Genomic DNA, 13,107 nt, shown 5'->3' with positions numbered 1-13,107 from the left:
CGACCAAGCCCACGGCTGGGCGGCGAATCCGCGCGACCAGGGCACACAGGCCCACGCTGCTTCGGCCAGCGGCACAGGCCAGGATTCATCATTAAAGAAACCGGAAAACAGAGAGGCCTGGGAGAGCGACCAGCTAGGCTGCACTGAATGAGGGCACGGGCCTGTGGGGCTGTGAGTGCTGAGAGTAGCCGCCTGAGAACAGCCCCAGGTGCCTCATCTCTGCAGGGATGAGCTATGCCCACAGGTGCACAGTGGCCATCTGACAGCCTCAGAGCTTTCAGAAAACCAGATAGATCTAAGAGGGCTCAAGTCAACCACTAGAAATGTAAGCGGAAACAGGCCTCCATGGGTCATCCAGAACCACTCTTTCATCTCAGGTGACATTCATTCCACCCCAGGAGAATTCCTTAAAAGGAACATTCCAGTAGAACTGACTGTGAAATCACCCAGACTTCAGGGCGGGAGGGACGTCAATGGGAATCCACACCTTCTCGGACTTTCTAAAGTCACCTGCTCCCCGAGCCCGCAGGATAGAGTGGCCAGGCCGTACTCACACGGCGGCTCCTGCGGGGGCGGCCCCAGGTTCCCCGCCTCCTCCAAAGACATTCCTAACCGAGGTGCCGGGGCCAGCACCGCCGGGCTCCTGAACGCACCCGCTGCCTTTGGGAGAGCACCTGGCAGAAAGGGGCCGCGGAGCCGCCCTCCCCTCCCGCAAGCGGCCCCGCTCGATTCCTGGAATCATATTTTTGGACCTGCTGCCGCAAGCAGTTCCCGCCCTCGGCCCTTTCAATTCCTCTTTCGGGAGGGGACCGCTCTCCACCCCACTCAGGAGGGCGAGGCGCGGCCCGGGGGTCCCTCACCTCCAGCCCAGCAGAGGGAGGGCCGCGGGGAAGCGGTCGGGGTTTTAACCATTGTGTTTCTTTCGCACTTTGGAAACTGACTCCCGGCTTCCCCGCGGGGAGGCGTCTGACAGCGAGCGTTTCCCGGACAGCCCCGCGGCGTCCCACCAGCCTGCGCGGGGATTCTGGGGTCGCCGGGGAATGGGCGCGGGGGACGCGGGGCGGGCCGGGGCTCCTGGGACCCTGAGGCCAGGCCTCGCCGGGCGGAGCTGGGGGGCGGCGGCAGCGCTGCCCCTCGGGAGGGGTCGCAGGCGCGCGGGGGCCCGGGGTTCCCCCGCATCCCGCCCGCCGGCCGCTCACCGTCTCGGGGTCGTTCTCGAACACCTCCCGCGCCTCCTCGCGGCTGCACAGCTCCTCCACGCACTCCCTCTCCAGGTGGCCCTGCTTGGCCTCCTCGAAGACCTGGAAGGCGCGCCGCTGCCTGGGCCGCAGGAACTGCGTGGCCTCGCGCGCCGGCAACAACGCGGCTGCCGGGAGGGAGAGAGGAGGACGCGTCAAGCCGCGCCCGGAGCCTCCTCCCGCCGCCCGGGGACGGGGTCTCGGGCCCGCGGGACTCACCGAGCGCGCACTCCGAGGCCAGCAGCAGCAGCAGCAGCCGCAGCGGCAGGGGCAGCGGCGCGGCGCGCGGGGCGGCGGGCCCGGGCGAGGGCGAAGGGGCCATGGCGGGCCGGGGACGCGCGGTCAGAGCGCCCGGGAGGCCGAGGCGAGCCGCGGGCGCCGCGGGGCGGAGGCTCCGGTCATCCCGTCCTGGCGGCCCTGAAGGTCACATCGCGGCGGCGGCAGCGGCTGCGGCACCTCGGGCGCTCGGTCTGGGCGGGTTCGGGCGGCTGCGCGCGGGGAGGCGGCGGGGGCGGGACCAGGCGCGGGCGGGGCGCGGGTTCCCGGGAGGATCCGGGCGCGGGGAAAGCGCAGCATCCGGGACGCGGCGGGACTCTAGTGTCTCGGAAAAGGAGCGTCTCCCCAGGTAGTGCTTGTCTTCACTAGCGATGGGGTAAAAGGAGGAGGCAATACCTGGTTCAACTTGAGCAGGTACATTTTGACCATATTCCAGGTGTCATGTGAAGATTTAAGCCTCTTTCCAACCCCCATTCCCCCCGAATCTACTGCATCCTTTTTGGAATCTTCATGCTTAAGCACATTTTGTCAAGACTTAAAACCTACCAAAGATTTTAAAGATGCACTGAGGTCAGATCCAATCCCACTGGGGGCCAGCGAGTGAAATGCGACGGTTTCCTTTTGTAATCTCTGTTTTTCGTAATGATGACATTCAAAATCTTGAGGTTTCCCAGTAGATATTTAAGCTGAAAGCAACATTGTGCTTGTCTTCAGAGACCAAGACTTTCTGGCTCTTGTCTTGGAATATTTCGCAAAGTCATAGGCAAAACACACACAAACGAACAGAATCAAAACACAGCAGACCACTCACGGGGGACCCGAAGCAGGCAGTTAGCCCAGCATCCCCCTGCTGCGGGGAGGAGGGAGCTTGGATACTCCTCTCTGGAGAATCTTGCTCTGGAAATCCCCACACCCCAAAATGCAATGAAAAGGGGCAATGAGTCAGCACCCCACCCCAAATGGATGGCCATTCTGCTCAGCAGGCTCAACGCTGAGATTCCCAGGTCACAGTTTCTCTTTGCTTTCTGTACTTGGAAGAATGGAATGGGATTGCTGATAGAAATCTTTGAGGTCACTGGTTTGAAAGTGGGGTTATGAGCATGAATATGTTTTTAGTTTAGTTTTGTTTTGTTTTGAGACGGAGTCTTGCTCTGTCGCCCAGGCTGGAGTGCAGTGGCGCTGTCTCGGCTCACTGCAAGCTCCGCCTCCCGGGTTCACGCCATTCTCCTGCCTCAGCCTCCTGAGTAGCTGGGACCACAGGCGCCCGCCACCACGCCTGGCTAATTTTTTGTATTTTTAGTAGAGACGGGGTTTCACCGTGTTAGCCAGGATGGTCTCAATCTCCTGACCTCATGATCCTCCCGCCTCAGCCTCCCAAAGTGCCGGGATTACAGGCGCCCGGCCGAGCATGAATATGTTAATTTAGGCAAATGGCAAACTAATGTCCGTGGGAATGATCTTCAAAGAGAATTAAAATGGGATAGAGAAATCATCTATCTGCACCTGTGTCTGAACCAGAGCGGCCAGGCACTCCCATGTCTAGTTACTGGAGCAGGTGGAGTAAGGAGTGCCCCTGGGCTTCTGCCCCGAAACCACGGCTACTTCAAAACAATATTTAATTTTCCTGCTTGTTCTTGAGAAGCGCTGGTTTCAAAAATTGGATGGGGTGATACATGCTTGAATCAGTATTTACAAGGCTCCTAATCACTTCATCAGACAGATAATTCATTGAGCACCGGCTGGGTGCCAGGCAGTGTCTGAGGCACTTCTAGCCATTATTTCCCAAGGGTTCCAGCAGCCCATGGATACACTTCAAAGGGTGTAAGCTCCTAAAAATTGTTCGTAATTATTTTCTGCACATTTTTGTAGTTTTGGGGAAGAGAGTTTATGGAGTTCTTGCAATTCTCAGAATTATTTGATCCCTTTGGGAATGAGCATCTCTAGCCTCTGCCTGTTCATCTGGAACACTCTGCCCCTCGGTGTGGGCCGGCTGCTTCAGGTCAGTAGGTATCAGAATGACCTCAGTTGGATGGGGCAGTTCAGGACCCCTGGCCTCCTTTTAGTCTGGACCCTACTCTCATTCCTCATATTCTCGATTCTTTCTACTGAGTTACTACCTTAGTAATGACACTGCCTCCTATCATGTAGAGACTTGGTTTGATAAAATGCATTCACATACAACTGCTCATTTTGGTTTCTATAACTGGGGAATACAGAAAGCACATGTGGGGTGCAATGAAGGATGTCTCCATTACCCCAGATAACTCCAAAATCCTTCACCTAGTTACCAGGGCAGGAAATTCGTTCTAAGGCAGAAATGGAAAATGAGTAAGAAACAATTTGGATGTGTTCCAAAAACGGAGAGAGTTGTCAGGCACTATATTATACAACCTGAAATAGCATCGGTGAAGTAGACAGTTCATCTCCACAGGGGGCAGGAGGAGGTTGGACCCAGGGCAATGGATGTTTTGTATGAATGATTAACCAGTCTGTGGCCATGAGGTGGAAAGCTGTGTACACCTGTGAAGCCATCATCACAATCAAGTTAGGGAACATATCCATCACCCAAAAAAGTGTTCTCATGCCCTTTGGTAATTCCTCCCTCCTAAACGTCCCCACCCTACCCCACATCCCAGTCCCTGTGCAAAACCACTGACCAGCTTTCTATCACGATAGATTTGTTTGCATTTTCTAGACTTTTATATAAAAATAATTATACTATATACACACTTTTTGTCTTTTTTTTTTCACTTAACATATTTATTTTCGGAATCATCTATCTTGTTGCAGGTGCATTCTTTTTATTGCTCAGTAGTATTCCACTGTATGGATATAACACTATTTGTTTATCATTCACCCATTGAGGGACATTTTACTTGCTTCTAAATTTTTACTATTACAAATAAAACTGCCGTAGGCATTCGTGTGTGTGTCCACTGTGTGGACATTGTGTGCGCACGTGCTTCCATTTCTCTTGGGGAAATATCTAGGAACAGAGTGTCTGGATCACACGGTAGGTATCTGTTTAACTTTTTAAACTGTTTTTCAAAGTGGTTATACCGTTTTACATTTTCACCATCAATGCATGAGGGTCCCAGTTGCTCCACATCCCCACCCATGCTTTCTGTGGTCACTTTAAAAATTTTTATTCACTCTAATATGTATATAATGGTATCTCATTGTAGTTTAAATTTGCATTTTTCAAATAACTAGTGATGTCGAACAAATTTTATTGTGCTTATTGCCGTCCAGGTATCTTCTCTGGTGAAACGTCTGTTTCAGTTTTACTTTATTACTTTTCCTTTACTTGGTGATATGGTTTGACTGTGTCCCCACCCAAATCTCATCTTGAATTCCCACGTGTTATGGGAGGGACCTGGTGGGAGGTAATTGAATCATGGGGGTAAGTCTTTCCCATGCTGTTGTCATGATAGTGAATAAGTCTTACAAGATCTGATGGTTTTAAAAAGAGGACTTCCCCTGCACAAGCTCTCTGTCTTTGCTTTCTGCCATCCATTTAAGATGTGACTTGCTCCTCCTTACCTTCTGCCGTGATTGTGAGGCTTCCCCAGCCACATGGAACTGTACGTCCCAATTAAACCTCTTTCCTTTGTAAACTGCCCAGTCTCAGGTGTGTCTTTATCAGCAGCATGAAATTGACTCATACACTTGGAATGTTTGGTTTTCCAATTGTTGAGCTGTTTGTTGAGTTTTAAGAGTTCTATAGCTATTTTAGAAGCAAGTCCATTATCAGATGTGTGGTTTGCAAATATTTATTTCCAGTCTGTGGCTTGTCTTTTCATTCTATTAAATGTGTCTTTAGCCAGGCATGGTAGTGGGTGCCTGTAGCTTCAGCTACTTGAGAGGCTGAGGCAGGAGGATTTCTTGAGCCCAGGAGTTTAAGGCTGGCCTGTGCAATAGAGTGACACCCTGTCTCCAAGATAAAAAGAAATTAAAGTGTCTTTCAAAGATCAGAATTCTTAATTTTGAAGTGCAGCTTATTTTCTTTAATGGATTCTGCTTTTGGTGTCACATTTGCCTAACTCAAGGTCACAAAGATTTTATTACCGAAGTTCTGTAGATTTCAGTTTTACATTTAGGATGGTGATCCATTTTGAATGAGCTTTTATAAATGCTGAGGTATGAATCAAAGTGTGTATCTGTATGTATGTGCCTAGCGAAATGCAATCATCCCAGCACTATTTATTAAAAAGACTATTCTTTCCCCACTGACTTGCCTTTGCATCTTTGCCAATAACCAATTGATAATATGTGTGTGAATCTATTTATAGACTCTCTGTTCTGTCCCATTTATTTATTTGTCTCTTTTTAAAGTTAATACCATACTGTCTTGACTACAGTAGATTCATAACAAGAATTGAAGTCAGGTAATGTAAATACTCAGGTAGTGTAAAGATTCAAACGTTCTTCTTTCTCAAAGTTTGCAGTTGTTTGGTTGTTCTGTTCTCTTTGCATCTACAAATGAATATTAGAAGCAGCTGGTCATTCTCTACAAAAAGCCTGCTAAGATTTTAATTGAGATTGCATTAAATCTATAGGTCAATTTTTAGAGAAAGAACAGTTTGACAATATTGAGACTTCCGATCTGTGAACACAGTGTATCTTTCATTTATTTAAGTCTTCTTAAATTCTCTCCGCAGTGTTTCATAGTATTCAATGTACAGGCCTGATATATATGTTATCAGATTTGTTTCTAAATATTTCACTTTCTTTGTCCTATTGTAAATGGCATTATTTATTTATTTATTGAGACAAGATCTCACTCTGTCTCTGAGGCTGCAGTGCAGTGACACAATCTCAGTCCACTGCAACCTCTGCCTCCCAGACTCAAGTGATCCTGCCACGTAGCTGGGATTTGCCTCCCAGACTCAAGTGATCCTGCCACGTAGCTGAGACTACAGACATGCACCACCATGCCTGGCTAATTTTTTGTATTTTTTGTAGAGATGGGCTTTCGCCATGTTGCTCAGGCTGGTCTTGAATTCCTGACCTCAAGCAGTCCACCCCCATCGGCTTCCCAAACTGCTGAGATTACAAGTGTGAGCCACTACACCTGGCCTTTGGTATTGTTTTTCATTTCAATCTCTAATTGTTTAAACATTTGATTTTTGTGCATTTATCTTGTATCACCTAACTTTTACTTCCTCCTTTCAAATCTGGGTGCTATTTAATTTCTTTTCTGTCTGATTGTACTGCCTAATAACCTCCCATGCAATGTTGACTAGAAATGGAGACGGTGTATACCCTTGTATTGTTCGGGATCTTATGTGAAAATAATCCAGTCTTTCACCATTAAATATAATGTTAGCTGTAGGCTTTTCATAGATTCTCTTTATCAGGTTGAGGAAGTTCTCTTCTATGTCTAGCTTCCTGTAAATTATGTTTTAAAAATTAGGAATGTGTATTAAATATTATCAAAATTTTCTTCTGCATCTATTCTATTGAGATGATCATATGGGTTTTTTTTTCATTCATTAATATGTGAATTATCTTGATTGATTTTTGAATGTTAAATCAATCTTGTGTCCCTGAAATAACCCTAACCCCACTTGGTCATGATATATCATACCTTTAAATTATTGATGAATTCAACTTGCAAAAATGTGTTAAGAATATTTGCATCGATGTTTATGAGAGTACTGATCTGTTGTTTTCTTTCTTGGTCTGGTTTGATATCTAAGAAATGTTGGCCTCATAGAATTGTTAAGTGTTTCTTCCTCTTTAATTTTATAGAAGTGTTTGTGTAGAATTGGTCTTATTTCTTCCTTAGATGATTGGCAAAAATCACAATGATGCCATCAGGACCTATAGTTTTCTTTGTGGGGAGGTTTTTACCTATAAATTTTATTTCTTTAATATATATTCTTTAAGGCTGGGTATGGTGGCTCACGCCTGTAATCCTAGCACTTTGGGAGGCCAAGGTGGGTGAATCACTTGAGGTCAGGAGTTTGAAACCAGCCTGATCAACATGGTGAAACCCCGTCTCTACTAAAATACAAAAAAATTAGCCAGGCATGGTGGCAGGCACCTGTAATCCCAGCTACTTGGGAGGTTGAGGCAGGAGAATTACTTGAAGCCCAGAGGTGGAGGTTGCAGTGAGCCGAGATTGTGCCACTGCACTCCAGCCTGGGCGACAGAGTAAGACTCCGTTTCTATATGTACTTTAATAGTCCGTTTCTTTTTTACTGGCTTTAGTAGTTTGGTTTTTTTCGGAAAGTTTTCCCATTGTATCTAAGTTGTTTACTGTGCTGACATAAAGCTGCTCCTAATAGTTTCTCTACACTCTTTGCTGTTGTTGTTGTTTGAGACAGAGTCTCGCTCTGTCACCCAGGCTGGAGTTCAGTGGAGTGATCTTGGCTCACTGCAATCTCTGCCTCCCAGCTTCAAGCAATTCTCCCACCTCAGCCTCCCAAGTAACTGGAACTACAGGTGTGTGCCACTACAGCTGGCTAATTTTTATATTTTTAGTAGAGACAAGATTTCACCATGTTAACCAGGCTGGTCTCAAACTCCTGACTTCAAGTGATTCACCCGTCTTGGCCTCCCAAAGTGTTGGGATTACAGACGTGAGCCACCGTGGCTGGCCCCTCAATACTCTTTGAATCTCTGTAGATCTGTATTAATGACACCTCTCTTGATAGTGACAATTTGTCTTTTTTTTTTTTTGTCATGGTCATTCTGGCTGGAGATTCAACAAGTTTATTGATCTCAAGTAACTAGCTTTTGGGTTTGTTGATTTTTCTCTATTTTCTCTATTATTTGTCATTTTCTATTTTCTCATTATATAATCAATTTTTATAATGTTCTTTCTTCTGCCCACAGAAGAAAAATGAAATAAAGTGTGTTTCATTTGCTCTTCTTTATTCAGTTTCTTAAGTAGAAAGCTGAGGTCATTTATTTGAGATCTTACTTCTTTTCTAATACAGATGTTTATGCTAGAAATTTTCCTTACAGCCGTGCTTTAGCTGTATCCTACACATTTTAAATCCCACACTTACGTGAGTCATTTCCATTCAGTTCAGAATACTTTATAATTTTCCTTTTGATGTCTTCATTCACCCATGGGTTATTTAGAACTATGTTATTTAGTTTCCAACAATTTGGGAAGTTTCTAGATATCTTTGTGGTTATCAATGTATAATTTGGCTTTATTGTGGAAAGAGAACATATTGTATATGACTTGAATTCTTTTTAATTTACTGAAACTTGTTTTGTGGTCAGAAGATGGTACATCTTGGTAAACGTTCTGTGTGCTTTAAAAAAGAATATTTATTCAGCTCCTATTGGATGGAATGCTCTATAAATGTCAACCAGGTCAAGTTGGATGATAGTCTTGTTCAAGTCCACTATATCCTTGCTCATTTTCTGCCTTCTTATTCTATCAGTTATTAAGAATGGAGTGCTGAAATCTCCAACTAGAATTTGAATTTGTCTATTTCTCCTTACTATTCAAGTTTTGCTTCATGTATTTTGAAACTTTTTTATTTGGTGCATAAATATTTAAAATTATGTACTCCCAAGTAATTGATCCCTTTATCATAATGAGATATAATATTCTTTGCTGTAAAATCTATTTGTCTGATTGTTAAAATAACCATGCCAGCTTTCTTTTGATTACTGTTTGCATTATATATATATGTGTGTATATATATATAATTTTTAAAATTATTTTTCCTTTATCCTATTTTTGTCTTCATGTTTAAGGTAGGTTTCTTGTAGGTAGCATGTAACTGAGTCTTCCTTTTTATAATCCAATCTGATTATTTGCTTTTTAATCAGGGTATTAGATCATTTTCATTCAATATAATTATTAAAATGATTTGATCTCAACCTACTACCTTGTTATTTGTTTTCTATTACTCCCATTTGTTGTGTCCTTTCCTTTACTTTATTTTATTTTATTTTTTGCCTTCTTTTGGATTAACCAAATTTTTTATGATAGAATTTTCTCCCTTGTTGGCTTATTCACTGTAACTGCTTGTTGTGTTATTTTGGTGTTACTTTGTGATGTTTATTATATAGTTTTAACTTATTAGAGTCATCTGTTCACTTGCCGCAGTCTGTTTCTCTTTCTCTCCTCTCTTTATGTTGTTGTTTTCTTGCATTTTACTTCTATATGTGTTATAAACCTTACAATACAGAGTGCTATTTTTTGCCTTAAACAATGCTTTTAAAAATATTTAAATAATGAGAAAAAATATATTTACTCATATCTTTATCATTTCTAGCACTGCTATTTCTTTGAGTAGATACAGACTCAGTCTGGTATCATTTTTTTTTTTTGTCTGCCTCAACAAAAAACTTTAAAATGTTCTTGAGCATATATGTGTTGGTGACACATTCTTTCAGTTTTTGTATGTCTTTAAAAGTTATTATTTTTCTTGAAGGATCTTTTTTACTGGAAATAGAATTCTAGACTGACAGTTTCCCCTGTGCCTTTTAATTTTAAAGACATTGCCCTCCTGTATTTTAGTGTATATTGTCTCCAACAGGAAATCTGCAATCATTCTCTTCTTTGTTCATCTGTACATAATGTCTTTTTCCTCCGGCTGCTTTTAAGATTTTCTCTTTATCACTAATTTCAAGAAACTTTATTACATTGTGCCCTGTAGTTTCTCTCATGTTTCTTGTGCTTGGGGTTCATTGAGATTCTCAGATTTGTGGGTTTCTAATTTTTATATTTGGAAAATTTGGGGGGTATTGTTTCCTCAAATATTGTTTTCTGTCCCCAGGATGCTCTCCTGATTTAGGGGACTCCAGGTACACATACAGATGGCTGCTTGGAGTTTTCCAGTTTTCCCAGAGCTCACTAAGGCTATTCCGTTTTCATTGTTTAGTCTTTTTCCCCTCTGTGTGGGTTTGATTTTAGTTAGCTTCTATTACTATGCCTTCAAGTTCCCTAATCTAGTCAATATCATATCTGCTGTTAATTCTATCCAGTATATCCTTCATCTCAGACAATATATTTTTTTATCTCTAAAGGCTTGCTTTTAGGCATTGTTAGGGCAAAACCAGAGCCACAGGTAGTCAAGGCAAAAGCTCCCACTCCAGGCAAAGCCTTTGTGAGCACTCACCCTAATGTCCTGTGGATAATGAGATTTTCCACGCTGATGGATGGAAACGAGAACTATTCGGACCTGTGAGAGCTGTGGGATTGGTCCCTCTACTCCTTTCAGGTGGTCCTTTTTTTTTTTTTTTTTAGAGACAGAGTTTTGCTCTGTAGCCCAGGCTGGAGTGCAGTGGCCCGATCTTGACTGACTGCAACCTCCACCTCCCGGTTCTAGCAAGTCTTCTGCCTCAGCCTCCCGAGTAGCTGGGATTACAGGCACACGCCGCCATGCCCGGCTTTTTGTATTTTAGTAGAGATGGGGTCTCACTATGTTGCCCAGGCTGGTCTCGAACTCCTGAGCTCAGGCAATCCACCCACCTCAGCCTCCCAAAATGCTCGGATTACAGGCATGAGCCACCGCGCCCGGCCCAGGTGGTTCTTTCTCTGGCCTTGGGTCATTTCTTCTCAAGGGTGTGGTGATTTAGCTGGAAACTGGAGAGGATCTTCTGCAAATCTCCAAAGTCCTTTTTCCGTGAGGCTCTCTCTTCTCTCATGCCCCTCCCTGTGCTCTGCTGCCGCAGCCTCCTGGTCACCTGGCTCTTCCCCAACTTGAGGGGTCATTGGGCTCTGCCCGGCTTCTCCTCTGAGTGACGTCAGAGCTCTCTCCAGGCCATGAGCAGGCAGTCATTGGCTCATCTCCAGGCATTGATGGCTCCTCCAGGTGTGAGAGACCTTGCAGGTGTGTGATGGGCCCTCCAGTTGTGTGACAGGCCCTGCAGGTATGAGGGGCCCTCCAGGTGTATAACGGGCCCTCCAGGTATGTGATGGGCCCTCCAGGTGTGTGACAGGCCCTCCAGGTGTGTGACAGGCCCTGCAGGTGTGAGGGGCCCTCCAGGTGTGTGATGGGCCCTCCAGATATGTGACGGGCCTTGCAGGTGTGTGATGGGCCCTCTAGGTGGACTGAGTGCATTGGCCTGGAGGTTTCTCCTTTCCCATCACACAGCTCCTTCCCACTCACAGCCTTGCCTGTTGAGAGCAAGCAGGTCGAGAGTGTGTGTGTTGATGGTGATGGGTGGGAGGGGGTGGGGGTAAGGTTCTGTCTGGTAGTTTTTGGTAAAGAAGTTCTTTCCTGGGGCAGCACCAGCACCAGACCGTGTGGGAACCTGAGGTACTGCTTTACCCAGGAGGCCTTGCAGAGGGGGTTTTCTGGGAGGGTGTAGGTGAGTGGTTCCTGGTAGAGGGGGTTTTCTGGGGGGCAGTAGGTGAGTGGGGCATTTTTCTCACTCCCCACTTTAGATGAGAATGGAGTAGCACAGGCCACGGAGATGAGGCATGGGCTCTGGACTGTGGCGTCAGTCACCTGGGTCGGAATTCCAGCTCCACTTGCCACCCTCACAGTGGGGCTGGGCCCAAGCAGTTGTCGTCTGAGGCCAACAGCCGCCTGATCCCCAAGGGAGACATAGCTCCAGCCCCGTTCCAGGAGGCAGCCCGGGGTTGCCAGGCTCAGGGGGAGGCGAGGGCCACACTGGGCCCATGCCAGCATCACCTGTGGGTGGCTGAGTGAGGGTAACAGAGCCGCCTGCCCCAAGAGGCACCACAACGCGGGATTTCCACATCTATTTGAGCAACATAATTAGTTGTTGCATCACATTTTCTACTTCTCTGTGTCCGTAACATGGTCTTAGCTCACTCTCCAGAGGAGCATGGCCCCTCCTGTCTGACCCGGTCGTGGGATTGGGCGTTGTCACCCAGAGCAGCAAATGTGCATCATGCTGGGGGACCTGCCGGTTGGTCGGAAGCAGCTGGAAGGTCTGGCAAAATTCTGGTCCAGTGAAGCCTCCCTTTCATAGAGATGGGAGGTGGCCATGTGGCTGGCACTGCTGCCGCTGCCAGGACCACATCAGGGGAACCCGGCCGAGGCTCCTCCAGCAGGACACTGGGAGCTGGGGCCACAGCAACACCCAAGCAACCCTGTGCCCTCTTCTTGGGGTGGGAAACCAGCCAGCTCCACCTGAAACCCAGAGTGCCCAGAGCCTGAGGCGCCGGGTTCCCGACACCTAGAAGTTTGACTCTTGGGACGTCAGGAAGTGAGGTGTTGCTTTCAAGGACAGGAAGCCCATACACTGGCCAGGATCAGGAAGACGCAGCAAAGCTCAGCCCCAGATGGCTTGGCTGGATCTTTCCATGAAGCTATTGAGGAAACAGCACTGTCCTGCCTCTGCAGCTTCTGATGATGCTCTGAGGCCAGTCCTCAGCCTGGTGCCCTGGCCTGGGAGTGACTCCAGGGCTGCAGAAGAAAAGAGGTGTGGGTGTTGCTGTGGCGTGGGTGTCACTGAGGCATGGGTGTTGCTGTGGCGTGGGCGTCACTGCGGCGTGGGCATCGCTGTGGTGTAGGTGTCGCTGTGGTGTCGGTGAAGTCAGGTGGCGACAGAGGAGGTATTCTGTGTTTCACACTCAGGCATTGGCCTTGTGTGGGTAGCATGTGGGTGGGGACTCTGAGGATTACGAGCCCTGAGGTGTCCT

The 13,107-nt window shown here is 46.7% G+C and overlaps 1 protein-coding gene across 1 annotated transcript in view; it reads right to left on the bottom strand.

Moving 5' to 3' along the window:
• Window positions 1–1,711, bottom strand: part of LOC105485241 (growth arrest specific 6) — a 48,695-nt gene extending 46,984 nt beyond the window's left edge. The window contains exons 1-2 of the mRNA XM_011747477.2: window positions 1,458–1,711; window positions 1,200–1,366 (exon numbers count right to left, since the gene is read on the bottom strand). Of these exons, the coding sequence (XP_011745779.2) occupies window positions 1,200–1,366; window positions 1,458–1,560 (270 nt within the window). The 5' untranslated portion in view covers window positions 1,561–1,711. The remainder of the gene's footprint in view (window positions 1–1,199; window positions 1,367–1,457) is intronic.
• Window positions 1,712–13,107: the final 11,396 nt, after the last annotated feature.

The sequence above is a fragment of the Macaca nemestrina genome, chromosome 16 (genome assembly GCF_043159975.1).
Source record: "Macaca nemestrina isolate mMacNem1 chromosome 16, mMacNem.hap1, whole genome shotgun sequence".
NCBI classification, from domain to species: Eukaryota; Metazoa; Chordata; class Mammalia; order Primates; family Cercopithecidae; genus Macaca; species Macaca nemestrina.
The sequence above is the reverse complement of the archived record's forward strand: the minus strand, read 5'-3'. Positions and strand labels throughout refer to the sequence as shown.